At 40.7% G+C, this 13,861-nt stretch overlaps 1 protein-coding gene and 1 long non-coding RNA gene across 2 annotated transcripts; one reads left to right on the top strand and one right to left on the bottom strand.

Moving 5' to 3' along the window:
- Positions 1 to 178: 178 nt before the first annotated feature.
- LOC120566604 (integral membrane protein 2A-like) lies at positions 179 to 12,765 on the bottom strand. The gene is made up of 6 exons (XM_039813136.1): positions 12,392 to 12,765; positions 11,812 to 11,949; positions 6,020 to 6,205; positions 4,697 to 4,807; positions 3,678 to 3,822; positions 179 to 1,612 (listed from the first exon to the last, which is right to left on the bottom strand). Exons 1-6 carry the CDS (start codon positions 12,461 to 12,463, stop codon positions 1,518 to 1,520), a joined length of 747 nt encoding a protein of 248 aa, XP_039669070.1. The 5' UTR covers positions 12,464 to 12,765; the 3' UTR covers positions 179 to 1,517.
- Positions 9,210 to 10,470, top strand: LOC120566605. The gene is made up of 2 exons (XR_005640434.1): positions 9,210 to 9,297; positions 10,405 to 10,470. It is a non-coding gene; the product is annotated as an uncharacterized LOC120566605 (long non-coding RNA).
- Positions 12,766 to 13,861: the final 1,096 nt, after the last annotated feature.

Here is a 13,861-nt window from a genome sequence, read left to right as displayed (position 1 = left end):
TGTTATGAAGGATGAACATGTCATCATCTTTAATAAGAATCAGGAAATACAGAATACAGAAAAATCCCTAAACCAGCTAAACTTTCCCTGTAGATTTATTTTTATGATTCAAGATGTGTTGGTGCTGCTTTAATTGTCATAGCAATTAAAAAATAAAATAAGCAAACAAGTCAAAATATTCAGTAGGTAAAGAAATGCAACTTTATTCAGCAACAAAGTGAATTCATTTCAGTAGCTGCACACAACATTGGCTTTTATCTAATCTTCTAGTAGTGTTAAAAAGCCGAGACAGAAACACATTTTGACACGCACACTTCTGTCTGATTGTCTTTCTGTGCAGGAAATCACTGAAAAATGACTTGAAGTTATTTGGCAAAAGGCCTTTTTTTCCCCCTCATACTTTAAAGCTTTTCCTTTAGGGTTTTTCAAAATAAAGGACAATTGCTTAATGCAGATTCATTGAAGGATTTTTACAAACATATTGTGCCTGTGACAATTTTTAAATATGTCAAGTTCTGCAAAACTCTGAGCCGCCTGGCTGCTTATTACAGCTACCTCAGTAAAGGTAATCTCACATTATGGGACTACAAATTCATAAATAAGAATTTAAAAACTGACAGAAAGAATAGGTTTTCAAATTTGGTGAAATTTCCCTTTAGCTCATCAACCATCCTTCAAGTTTATTGTCACAAATAATATTTCTACACAAACACAAGTCATATAGGGTGTCGGACTGCTCACCTTAATTAATAACATAAAGTCATCACACAGCAGGACGGCAGAGGCCTCTGGGAAATATCTACAACAAGGGGTGACAGAGATCTCTGGCACCATCCATAACAGACACTGACAACCACGTTACATGCGTATTGTAACTGTAACTGTACCATACATTTCCTGGGTGACTTGTGCTATATCACACTATAACATATAGTAGATCTTATCAAGGCTGCTCTATAAACACCGTTAAGAAAGGGAACTGTAGGCGGACACACAAGACAGGTCTGATATGAAGGACTTCTCAGTATCACTAGGATATTCAGTAGAATGACTAACAACTCTCGTTTAGACGTGAGTGGATGTTGTAATACAGTAACAACGATAAGATAATTATAATTCAGCAGGAAGCTACGGCAACAGAACAGAAACCAACAGAACAAATGAAACTTAGTGTATTCTTAGTAAGAAAGCTGATTACTAGTACAAGACTAACTAGCGAATACTTGAGCGAGAGTGCTATGACTTATACATGTTCGGGGGGGGTTAGACTATACAATGCTGTAACTTAAATTCACTTTTCACTGGGGTTAAAGCAGGGGAGGCAAAAACTGGAGTTAAGAGTTTAATATAAAAGTAACTTTCTGCTGAAAGCTGTTCCCTCCTTCGCCTACTCCCTCCTTCTCTACCTCTGCCACTCTGGCTATCCCTATCACTCACTCTCTCTCCCCCCGACATATGGCTCTCACTATCAGTCTCTCTCCCTCTCTCGCTTCCTGACCTATGCACGTGCTTTCCCATCAAGCCTTGCAGATCCTGGTCTCCGTCACAAACTTGTTCTCAAAGTGGCGGACGGTGAAACATTCGTCCGCAGAGCGCTTCTGGATGCCCCCACCTGACAGACACAAAGACAATACAAGCAAACTAGTTAGTCCTGAATATTAAAGTGACTGCATGTTCGATACATTAACTTTTTCCAAGTCCAACTGATGGAAACCCATCCAACATGGTAATACACAGTCGAGTCAAGGGTAAAAGCAGGAGCTGAGCCCAACTCCTTATCCCCACATCACTCACCCTTCACAAAAACACAACGGGATGAAACAATCACTCAAGCAGTTGGCATTTACACTGGCATGTAGCCGATGAGGAACTAATTGGAACACTCCTAATGCAGAAGTTAAATTTTTTATTAGTCGATTTATTTTGTATTTTCAGTGTCGCACAAATGTTTGAAATGTCCACAGTGACTTCCCTGTATCATTACACCACAGGCAATAATAATACAATCGTCGTATAAATTCAAAATCTAAATTAGCTACTTCTGTGGTGTTACATAGAGGAAGCGGTACCTGAACAAATGAAACCAGTTGTTGAAGTCACAATTGTGTTAATGGGTTTTATGTAGACGTGACCTTGCAATGTCTCTTAAATGGGAGTCGATCGTTGACGTGGGAAAATGGTTTCATCCTCATTTCTCACACACACAAAAAAAACATATGCAAGCGTCACTTAATTTGAAACTGTGAATTCACCACAAACCTTGTTCTTTATATCTATGTGCACTGACACACACACACACACACACACACACACACACACACACACACACACACACACACACACACACACACACACACACACACACACACACACACACACACACACACACACACACACACACACACACACACACACACACACACACACACACACACACACACACACACACAACAAACACCACACACACACACAAAATTTTGGTTAGTCGGGTCGGGCTCGGTCACATCAGCGCGATAAGGCATTGAACATTTTAAATTTAAAAAAAGCTTATTATGTAGGTGCGTGCCTGTGTTAACGTGAGCTTGTTGCCCCGCGTGCGCTGATGTCCTCATCTGTTGACATTTACTTCCTACAGTTGCTTAAAGTGATGGTTCGGAGTATTTCACCCTAGGGTCCTTTGCACCATGACCTCGAGCCAAACACCCCCCCCCCCCAGAAGCTTTTTTCACCTGGGTCTAACACTGGGAGAGTTAGCGTAGAGTAGCGTTATCAGCTGAATAGCTTAGCGCAGGGGCTAATGGACCCACGTTTGTATCTCGTAAATGACCCCACTAATAATGCCTGAAATGATACCAAACGTCTACAAGTAGTACAAATAGGTTATGTACTCATAAAACGATGGATTGGAAAGTTTGTAAGTACACCAGATCAGTTTCTGAACACTTGCCTGCTCTCTTCTGCTCTCTGTTGCTGCTGCTGCTACCTGCAGTTAGACGAGTGCTTAGGGCCGTCTACAAATTACTACACCGAAAAGAGATACAACAAAAATATTTATTAATTTAATGATTAAATAAGGTAACATCTCCAAACTTACCTCAATTATTACTTGTCTCCTGCTAATTATACTACAGCACTTACTTAAAAAAAAAAAGTTAAATTAAAAAATATTTTTGTTGCATCTCTTTTCGGTGTTGTAATTTGTAGATGTCCCTAAGCACTCGTCTTACAGCAGCAACAACAACAGCAGAGAGCAGAAGCCAGCAGGCAAGTGTTATTTACATAAACTTCTGGTGTACTTACAAACTTTACAATCCATCGTTTTATGAGTACATAACCTATGTGTACTACTGTAGACGTTTGGTATCATTTCGGGCATTATTAGTGGGGTCATTTACAAGATACAAACGTGGGTCCATTAGCACCTGCGCTAAGCTATTCAGCTGATAACGCTACTCTACGCCAACTCTCCCAATGTTAGACCCAGGTGAAAAAAAGGTTTGGCTCGAGGTCATGGTGCAAAGGACCCTAGGGTGAAATTACTCCGAACCATCACTTTGCTTAATAAAAGCTTTCCACACAAACAACAATATCTTAATGCCTGTTCAGATACGGCGCTATCGGGACGCGGGCTGGGCAGAAAAATACGGACACACACGGACGCACACGGTCACACACACCTGTCAGGCTGGAGCGGCGTTGCATTCTGTAGGTTTCCTTTCCGTCACACAGCCGGCGGATGTAGAAGCCCAGAGGCTTGACGTCATCGATACGCTCCGTCACCACCAGGTCCTCGTGCACCAAGTAGCTGCGGTAAGAGCCGGACTGGGACAAGAATTAGAGATTGTGAACAAAAGGATTTGAAAAGAAAAGCAGCTCAGCGAACGGCAGCCACTAATGTGTCGTCACCTAACGTCTGCATTTTATTCACCACTTCCACATTCCATAATGAAATTCGCTGATTGCACCACGACACAACGTGGTGTACAACATGTCATGGTGGAGAACTCAGTGGGAACTAGGCGCTTCGTACCTACATACGGTCTGACAGCCTGACTCAAACTTGGTCGTGCTGACAATGTTCAACTCGCACTAAAACTCAAAAAAAAAAAAAATGCCCTACAGGAACCTGATCATGTACGTGGAATAATCTCAACCAGCACAACATTTTCAACATCAAAAACACATCTCATTTGGACTGGTAAATGAACAACATCAGTAGTAGTTTTAAGTAAGTACTTCTTTACGTCTTTGATGAAATGGGATCATGCCAGCCACGCTATCATCAACATTTTCATCTAGAGCCATCATAAGGTCATATTGACTTAATAAAATACTTTTACAGTTCATGACTAACAACTTGCAAAACTAATGACATTCCTGCTAACATGCTAAACGTGAGGTGGTGAACACGGTAAACGTTATACCTGCTAAACATCAGCATGTTAGCATTGTCATTGGGAGCATGACAGATTGCGCAGGATTAAAAGCACATACAGTACAATCACTGGAATTATTATAAACCCCTTGGATTTCCCCAGGTAATATTTAGCCCATAATATTAGGGCTTATGCGTGAGCTTGAGTGAAGAGTGCTGTGCCAGTATAGTTTTGTTTTTTTCTCCATCATCCCAGCTAGGTTTTCTTCTACTGGCAGCTGCATGCAGAGATCCGGCAGACACTGGCTGATCCTGACTCACCATCAGCTGGGAGAAGAGGTCGATGAGGTCCTGAGGGGGGAGCACCACAGAGGTGTTCAGAGGAATCACAAAGCAGGTCCTCAGAGTCAGGTCCAGATACGCCGTCAGCTTCTACACACAGAGACAGACACACACACACAGAGCGAGAGCGAAAGCGAGAGCGAGAGACGTCCTTGTTAGTTTTAGTCACATTTAGTTATATTTAGTCATTCACATATCTTTTTTTGTTAGTCAAATTTTAGTTGACTAAAAGTCTCGTCATTTTAGTCTAGTTTTAGTCAAAAGAGAACTCAATATATCGTTTTTTTAGTCAAAACATGTCTTCTTTTTTTTAATAAATTATTTCTGAGATTATTTCTGATAACCATTTCAGTCAAAGTGTTTCACCCATCTCAAATATTTGTTAAATGTCATAATTACCTGACAGAATCCACTTTTTTTTCCATTCAACATTTTTGTTGAATTCTTTTGCCCGCAGTGCTTCCCGTCAGTTATAATGACACATTCTGACTTTTTCTCAATATCATTGTACGTAAACTGCGACCAAATATCAAGCCTCTTCCTTCTACCTAGCATGTCGTCGTCGCTCTGGCAGAAATCTCTGGTGTTCGCTACCGTCTATGGGTGTTGTGTTCTTGCTCCATCTAGTTTTGTGTTGCAGCCACAGTCACTTCGTGCGCAACAGCTACAGGATCTGGCAGCAACAGCCACAGTCTGGCTGCTACAGCCACAGTCTGGCTGCTACAGCCACAGTCTGGCAGCTACAGCCACAGTCTGGCAGCTACAGCCACAGTCTGGCAGCTACAGCCACAGTCTGGCTGCTACAGCCACAGTCTGGCTGCTACAGCCACAGTCTGGCTGCTACAGCCACAGTCTGGCAGCAACAGCCACAGTCTGGCAGCAACAGCCACAGTCTGGCAGCAACAGCCACAGTCTGGCAGCAACAGCCACAGTCTGGCAGCTACATAACAAACTCATTCGGAATATTTTGAAGGCGTAACAGCTGAATATTCTATCTCATACGATTGTAGACAAAAATAAAGAGATTTTATCTTTTATTTTATGCGAAACATTTTAGCCTCGTCTTTTTTCGTCAACAATAATGCATGCTAATTTAGTCTTAGGTCATCATTTTTGGACATTGGTGCAGTCTCGTCATTGTTTCAGTCATGGAAAAAAAGGTTGTTGATGAACATATTTAGTCTTGTCTCGTCTGATGAAATTAACACTAAATAGCGGCCTCCACGATTAGCAAATCACATTCTTTCAAATCTCATTTTGAGAATGATTAATCGCTCAGCCCTAATTCAGTGTGAGTGTTACCTTGTTGAAGTCATGGAGGATGTAGGCAGGGTCCCCGGGTCTGAAGCGGGGAGGTGGGACGCTGATGACGGCCATGCTGTCAGAGATCTCCACCTCCTCCTCCACCCGTGGCAGGTAGTACGGCTGGCTCTCTCCACCAGCTCCGGTCGACACGTCACTGAACTGCATCGCACCGTGATACAGCCTCTGGAGGACACATGCAACAAGCTCAATTAATTTGTGATGAAATACTTTAATTTTCATTTTTTTAAAGCTATAATGCGTAGTTTCTATCACCCCCATGAGGAATTTGTTTTTGTCGGCACGTCCACACGATAGGGCTGGGCGATATGGAGAAAATCAAATATCACAATATTTTTGACCAAATACCTCGATATCGATACCGCAACGATATTGTAGTTTTGACTATTGGCGCTTTCACAAAATATGAGAAAATTAGATTTTTTATAAATAATCATCAGTAATGTGGATATAATGACTAAATGGGTAAAGGCAAATAATAGAACAGTTACAACAGTCTGGTAAGTTCAGAAAATGACATCACTTTACTGTAATGCAGCCTTTAAAACCAGGAAAAGATATTACGATATCCAAAATCTAAGACGATATCTAGTCTCATATCACGATATCAATATAATATTGATATATTGCCCTGCTCTACCACATTATACAAGCCTTTGGTGATTATGCACCAATTAGCTTTATACCAACTAATTTGACAATGGCTTGAATGTAATAGACGTTCATTAATATAAAATAGTTGCGCACTACAGCTTTAATGTTCCCACTTTCTTCACTTAACTTGTATTTCAACCTTGGGGAAAACAACTGAGCAACCAAAACAACCCATGCCACCATAGTACAGCGTTTTGGTTTGGTTTATTTATGGATATAGAAAGACAACAAAGGGGAAATCCAAGGGATAACATGTAAAAGCGAGAAACACTTTTTTCCAACATGGTCCCTGATGTAAGAGAACAGGACATACAACACATGCAAACACATACAGTCCTTCTAAGGTTAAAACAATAAAAAATTAAAAAAAAACTACACACCATGAAAAAACCAAAAAACACCATGAACTACAAAACAATAAATTACCCTGTCCCTAGTCTAGATTTTATTTTCCCCTAATTTTCTATTTTATTCCATAAGTAGGCCCTAACTTTATATCTAAAATCCCTTTTCATTACTGCCATTTTGATATGAAGTGGAAGACCATTCCATAAAACAATTCCTGTATAAAAAAAAGGATTTTCTTGCTTCACTATTCACACATGGCACCTTACATGAACAGACACTGGCCCTAGTCTCATGGGCATGTTGAGTGTGTACCATCAAAATCTGAAATCCCAAATACTTTGGGGCTACACCATTAATAATACTGTACATATGATTGAATTTAAGTTGTTCAACCCTAAGCTTAACAGGCAGGAACTCAACCCTCTTAAACTCATGTCTTCCCACATGATACCTAGAAGGTTTAGACAGTATGAAGCGGATCATATTATTTTGCATAATCTGCATCTTGTTTTTCATTTTCATCATTAGGCCACTGTACCATGCTGAGCATGCATAGTCAAAATTGCATTGAATGAGAGCTGAGACGAGGAGTTTTTTTATTTTGGAGTCAACGGCCTTGTATTACGGTATAAAAATTTCAATTTGCAGGCACTTTTATTCAGTAATTTCTCTACAATGGAATATCCTGACAGTGTTTGGTCCAGTGTAATACCTACATATGTAACCGAATTCATTTTCGTTACATGTGACTTTTAGTGCAGGTGCCTTTGTCGTTGACTCGTGGTGCGGTGGATCTTTGCCTCACGCTATGGATCTACTGTACACACCCAGTGGTTTCTCTGCAGGGTGTGCTCTGCAGACACACTGTGCCAGTCTTCTTACCGCAGGAATCACATACTGCAGCAGTAAAGTTTGCTCATCAGTAGCAACAGTTCAGGGTATCTACATCAAAGAGGCAGGATTTGGTCTGAAAAAAAGCGCTGACAAAGGCTTAAAGTTGCTTTAAATGATTTTTCCGATCACTAGGGGGCAGAAAATACCCTCAATATTCTATTGAATTTTGTAGATATCTGTAGTTTTTATTTGCTTACTGTGTATCCTTTTGCAGGTATGTTATGCATATAGTATTTCATGACAGAAATAAAACTAGCTCTCTATGGTGTTCAAGTCAACCAACCCAATCTACCACTTCTGTTTGTTTTTTAAATATGATTGTGGAATTTTATGTTCCATTTGCTTTGTATGTATATGCTTATGTGAAGCACTTTGATTTTTTTGTATGTCTTTGAGTATGAATCGTGCTCTATAAATAAAGTGCCTTGCCTTATCTGGAGACCAAACCATAATAATGAGCTGAGAGTGAGTAGAAGTGGCATGATGTAACATTGTGAACTGTTGACTGTGTTTATTCTCAGTTCAATCTGTATCGCACTCATGGGACTAATGGGATATGTTGAAGAAAAATATCAAACTTGTGGGGGAAAGGAAACTTGAACAAGATAGAGGATTATTTAATAAACCAGAATACAATCCATTTAGGTAAGAAGAAGGTTAAGTAAATGTAAAATAAAAAGACGAACTTTCAAATGGTACAGGTACAGTATATCCGACAGCGTGGCACTGCAGCGACCCGGACTCATGTGCTGCAGTCTTATGTGGTTTTATTTTTCGTTATGCTATCAGGTAATCTAGGATGTTGGTCAGGGGAGTTGTGCAATAGGTCGCCATTGTCAGGAAGTGTGTATGTGTAATGTCACAATTTGTAAGTGGGATTAATCTTCTAATCAAAGTTGAATATAAAATTTGAACTAAGAAGTGTTTCTGCATTGTATTAATAGTTTAATAAACTATTTTAGGCAATGCTTCATTTGCATAACCCCTGGGGGCACAGAGATAATACAGTATATAGCGAGAGCATCCCTGACAACACAGCAATATTTTAAAAAGGATGGGTCTGCATTTTCTCTGAAGACGGAAGTGAGCGAGAGTCGGCATTCTAGTTTCCCACCAAGGCAAGAGTGCAAGCAGCTTTGATTACTCTTCCCAATAGAGGTCGACCGATTAATCGGCATTTTTTTTACATAATCGGCATCTGCCAATATCAATCCGATTAATAGGCAGGCGCATCTGCGGGCAGCCTGGTGTTGTTGTTGTGCAACACGTGTTCGACGCACGCTGCCCCTAGAGTCAGTTACCAGCAGAGTGAGCAGACCTCATCCAGTGCCTAAGGAAGGAGCTGTTCCTCGGAGAAAACTGTAAGGATTAAATTCTTATAAGTCCTATATATTTAATGAAAAACGTATGACATGTTACTGCCAACTTCGAGAAAAAACATGAACAGGCGACATGACGTTCGGCTACTTTTGATATTGATAGCTGTCATGTCATGCTGTCATATCACAATAATTAAGCTAGAATTTTGCAATCACAGACAGTGGATCTGAGACTTTTATTATTTGTTCTGTTTGTGTGTCTATATTTGAGAGGGTTGTCAACTCAATGCAGAGAAAGAAGTTGTAGTTAAAAGAGACCACCGCACCATAGGCTAGTGAAGGACTGGCTTTGCTTTGCTAGCGTCGTTGCTAGGGTTGGTACAGTGTAGACCCGCTGCTAATATGGCACCTGTGCCTTAACGACCCGTATCTACCGGACCCGAATGGCAACGCGGATTTCTGTACCTCATTTCGCCCACTGATATGCCTGGCGTTGATGTCTGATGCCCAACGAATGTTAGAATAACAGAAACATCGCAGCATGTGACACTAGTTAAAACATTGCCTTCGTCAGCAGCTAACGTTAGCCTACCGTTAGCTAGCTGATGGATTAAACACGATTAAAATGCTGACAGCTAAACGTGTAAAGTGTGATTTATTTCACTGTATAGGATCCAACAGCAGCATGTTAAGCAGTGTGCTGCTGCCGTTGTTTAGCTACTTGTCTGAAGAACAACACAGACGGTGCGTCGCGGTGCATTCAAAGTTGTTGTAAAATACCCTTTTGCCATGGTGGTTGTTTTTGTCGTTCAACAGCAATTTACTAATGAAATACGTTTTTACATTATTATTAAATCATTTAATTTTGACCATATGGCCTAAAGTTGTTTTCCCCCCTTTTGCGATAATTGCGACAATATTTTGTCCATTTGGCTTTGTCAACAAACAAAACAAAAATACATGCTTCAGGACAGTTTTTGGAAAGATGATAGAAACGTTTTTAGCCTTGTATCACTTACAATGCACTGGATTATTAGCTGATTTATAAAATAAATGTTAGATTTTATATCTATACCTATCTATAAAATGACTTGAAGAAGATACTATACAAAAATACTAACTTAACCTTGTATTTTCCCCCTTTTTTAGTCATTAAGTCTGATGGCTGAAAAGAAAACCACCCCCTTATGACAGCGCTTCACCCAGCCAACACCAGGGAAGGCCAAATGCAATATATGCAGCAAGTTGGTAAGCATGGGGTCTGAGAAAGGTAGAAGTATGAAGTATAAAGAAATGCTGCTGGTTGCTACGGTGTGTCAGCACTACTATTGTTAAAATGTTCCAATTTATTTTATTGTTCTCATATGTTTGATAAATGCTGCTAAGTGCACTAAACTTTTTTTCATTGAAAAGTTCATTTGACAAAGTTTATTTTCTTTCTTCTTACCAGTTTTGTTTATTTATAAAATATATTTTTTTACATTATACATGTTTAATGTAAGTATACAAGTGCAGATTGGTGTTCAAATGTTCAATAAATGTTTTTGTTGAGAAAGTTTGTGTATCTTAAGTAGTTATTAGTGTTAAATTTTATCTTTCAAATAGAGGTTAAAAACAAGCAAATATCGGCCAAATATAATTGGCAGCATGTATCGGCCATCGGCCGACCCAGATTTCAAAAGATCGGCACCGGCCTGAGAAAACCCGTATCGGTCGACCTCTACTTCCCAATCTCAAATAACACTCCCCCACAGTACAGTAAGAGATAGTTTCCCTCGTGCTATAAAAAAAAAAAGAAAATTGGGAGGATGACTCGTGAAAGACTTGCTTCCATGCTTTACTCTTCTATCTGAATAGTAATAAAAATTATGATAAAAGGCAGCTTATCAAATACTCTCAATATTTTCAATGGAACTGAATACTTTGAATTGTGCTATGTTTAGATATACCCAGCCAGAAGAAGTGCAGGTAGACTAACTGCTAACATCAGTTTTAAAAGTATTTCTTCACATTGACAGGGCTCTTTTTTTTTTTTTTTAAGATTATGCTTTAGCATTTTGCCTTTAATAGAAAACGACTGACGACTGTACATACAGGCAGGAAACACAGGACGAGGTCCCCAGCTGGAATCAAAACATGACCATTGCAGTGCCTGTATAGGATACATATCCTAACCCAAATTTCCTGACCGACTGCTATTCCATCAATTACATAAAATGGGTACATATGTCCTATGATTGTCCATCTTTGTGTATTCTTCAGATTAAACATTGAGGCATTTTTGCAATGTTAAAATAGCTCATTTAAAACCACGACGCAGCCTGTATAGATGCTCTCTGATCGTTTGTATCTTGGCTACTTGTAACACTACAGTCTATGGATCACATCACATTTCCTGCATCACAAGGAGTGTGGCACAGGTCAGGTAGACTGCAGCGAGTTTTAAACAATTCATAACACACGAAAAAAAACATTGAAAACTCCATTAGCAATGGTAAAACCTTATGTATATTGGTAAATGTAACACTAACAACATCCACAAGCATACATTTTTACCTTTGGGGTGAAATATCGATAGAGACAGGCTCCTCCAACGATGAGCCCGCTGAGGATGAAGGCGATGCCCAGCAGGGTGAGCAGACAGCGACCTGTGGAGCCCTCGCTGCCCGCTGTAGCAGAGGCCAGCTCAGGATCCTGAACACAAAACACACAGACGCAATACTGTCAGAAAATCTGTACGTCATAATATTGCATGCATTTCCTATCAACATTCAACGCATGTACAGCTTCAACTCAGCCATCCCTAATCCCGTTGAATGTCCGGCCTCTGCAGGACAGCTGTGTTGATGTTCAGAAGATGGGCGGTCTCGCGCTCTGCGCTGCATCAGGTGCAATATTGGCTCTCCGTGCATTTTGCGAAAAACACCGCAAACCCATTGATATCAAATTTGGCAAAATGCAAAAGAATACATAACTAACGTTGCTATGTAAAACCATAGACAGTATATAAGAAGTAAAACACACGCAGACGAAGTCCACGGTCACATCTGAATGCTTTCTTGCCAGTGCAGGCCTGCTACCGCAGGCTAAAAACGGACACCGGGCTCAGACGACGCACTACAGCCCGTTAGCTCACCTTCTCAGCGGCTGGCACCTCTTTGCCCAGCGCCTTCTGCGCCAGGGCCGAGTTAAAAGCAATCTTCACCATGCTGGAGTGGAAACGTCAGCTCGGGTTTCTTGTACAAACAGAAGAAGGGGAGAGTGTCGGTGATGGAGTTCAGGCTCGTTGTCAGCAGATCCTCCGCGCAGTGACGCACTTTGCAACCTCGGCTTTATGTAGAGCTTCCGGTGGCTGGAGGGGATTAAGAAGACATCCGAAGCGGAAGCTAGGAAAAACTACTTAAACTTCAAGCTACATAAAATATATAAACAGTTTACGTCTTGGGAGAATTTAGACGACTGTTATTGTTGGTCTGACAGTGACCACTGAAACCATTTATTGCCTCGTTTATTGCCTCCAGTATCCTTCTCTTGAGAGTTCTTCTGTGTAGCTTTGGCGCTATCTAGTGGTCACAACTGGAAATGACCTATATTTTAGTTTTTAGATGCTCCCCATCAGGAAAAATGTGTGTGTGTGGGTGTGTGTGTGTGTGTGGGGGGTCCTCCCCAGGGAAGTTTTGAGCATCAACGACTTTAATTTCCTGTATTCTGATACACTTTTATGCACCAATTTACGGTGGAAATCCCTTTATTTAGCCTATGTGAAGAAGAAAAACACAGATGACAATTCAAAATATATCAAAAATGTAATGGAAAGTAGGCTATGTTGTTGCGTGTCACTGGGCATTTTTAAGTGGGTATATGGAAATCCTGGAGCTTTCTTAGTGGGTATACTGTGTATACCTGCGCAGGGGCGTCGGTTGAGTATCCAGGGCCCTCATGTGAGAAGGGCCCAAAAAGATGCTAGAATGAATAGCTGTGGATGCGGGGAGGGGCCCATAGAAAATGCATTTCTACAGGGCCCAGAATTTTGTGCTACGCCCTTGTACCTGCGTATCACGACTACACCACTGCATTAGAGTGAACCTAATCAAACACAGCTTGAACTATTTACACTTTCAATTAAGCTTCTCTCCTTTTACATGCTATATTCTGTACAGCACATGACACAAAAATGACTAAATTCTGCGCAGACTGCACTGTAATGTAAAGCAAATAATATTTTGAGTGTATAGAGTAGTCCATTCATCTCTGTGAATATTCCACTCTGTAAACTGAGTCTGTAAATAGATCCCCTTCTTCAGGCTGGGTACTACCTGCCAGTGTGTCTGCCCACTAAAAAAAAAAAAAAAACACATCACACACTCTCCCCCCTTTTAACATTACTCTTTTTTCTTCTTTACACACCCCCAACCCTCTGGTCTGTGGTGGTCCTCTGCTTCCTCTGCTTTCACTCTCCTGACTCAGTTAAGGTTGTATGTATGAGTAAATAAACACTTAGCCTAGTGCCGCACCAGCGTTCTAATTCCACGCAACTCCATGGCATCTCTCCAGCCCTCTGCACTGCAACTGTACCATAATGCATCTCCCAGTCTCACAAACACAC

This window comes from Perca fluviatilis, chromosome 10 (genome assembly GCF_010015445.1).
Source record: "Perca fluviatilis chromosome 10, GENO_Pfluv_1.0, whole genome shotgun sequence".
NCBI classification, from domain to species: domain Eukaryota; kingdom Metazoa; phylum Chordata; class Actinopteri; order Perciformes; family Percidae; genus Perca; species Perca fluviatilis.
The sequence above is the reverse complement of the archived record's forward strand: the minus strand, read 5'-3'. Positions and strand labels throughout refer to the sequence as shown.

Excerpts from the sequence above, each read along its gene's own strand:
- LOC120566604 (XM_039813136.1), bottom strand. The coding sequence starts at position 12,463 with ATGGTGAAGATTGCTTTTAACTCGGCCCTGGCGCAGAAGGCGCTGGGC. Across the intron at positions 11,950-12,391 it reads AGGTGCCAGCCGCTGAGAAG|GATCCTGAGCTGGCCTCTGC; the intron begins GTGAGCTAACGG and ends TTTTGTGTTCAG. Across the intron at positions 6,206-11,811 it reads ATCGATATTTCACCCCAAAG|AGGCTGTATCACGGTGCGAT; the intron begins GTAAAAATGTAT and ends TGTGTCCTCCAG.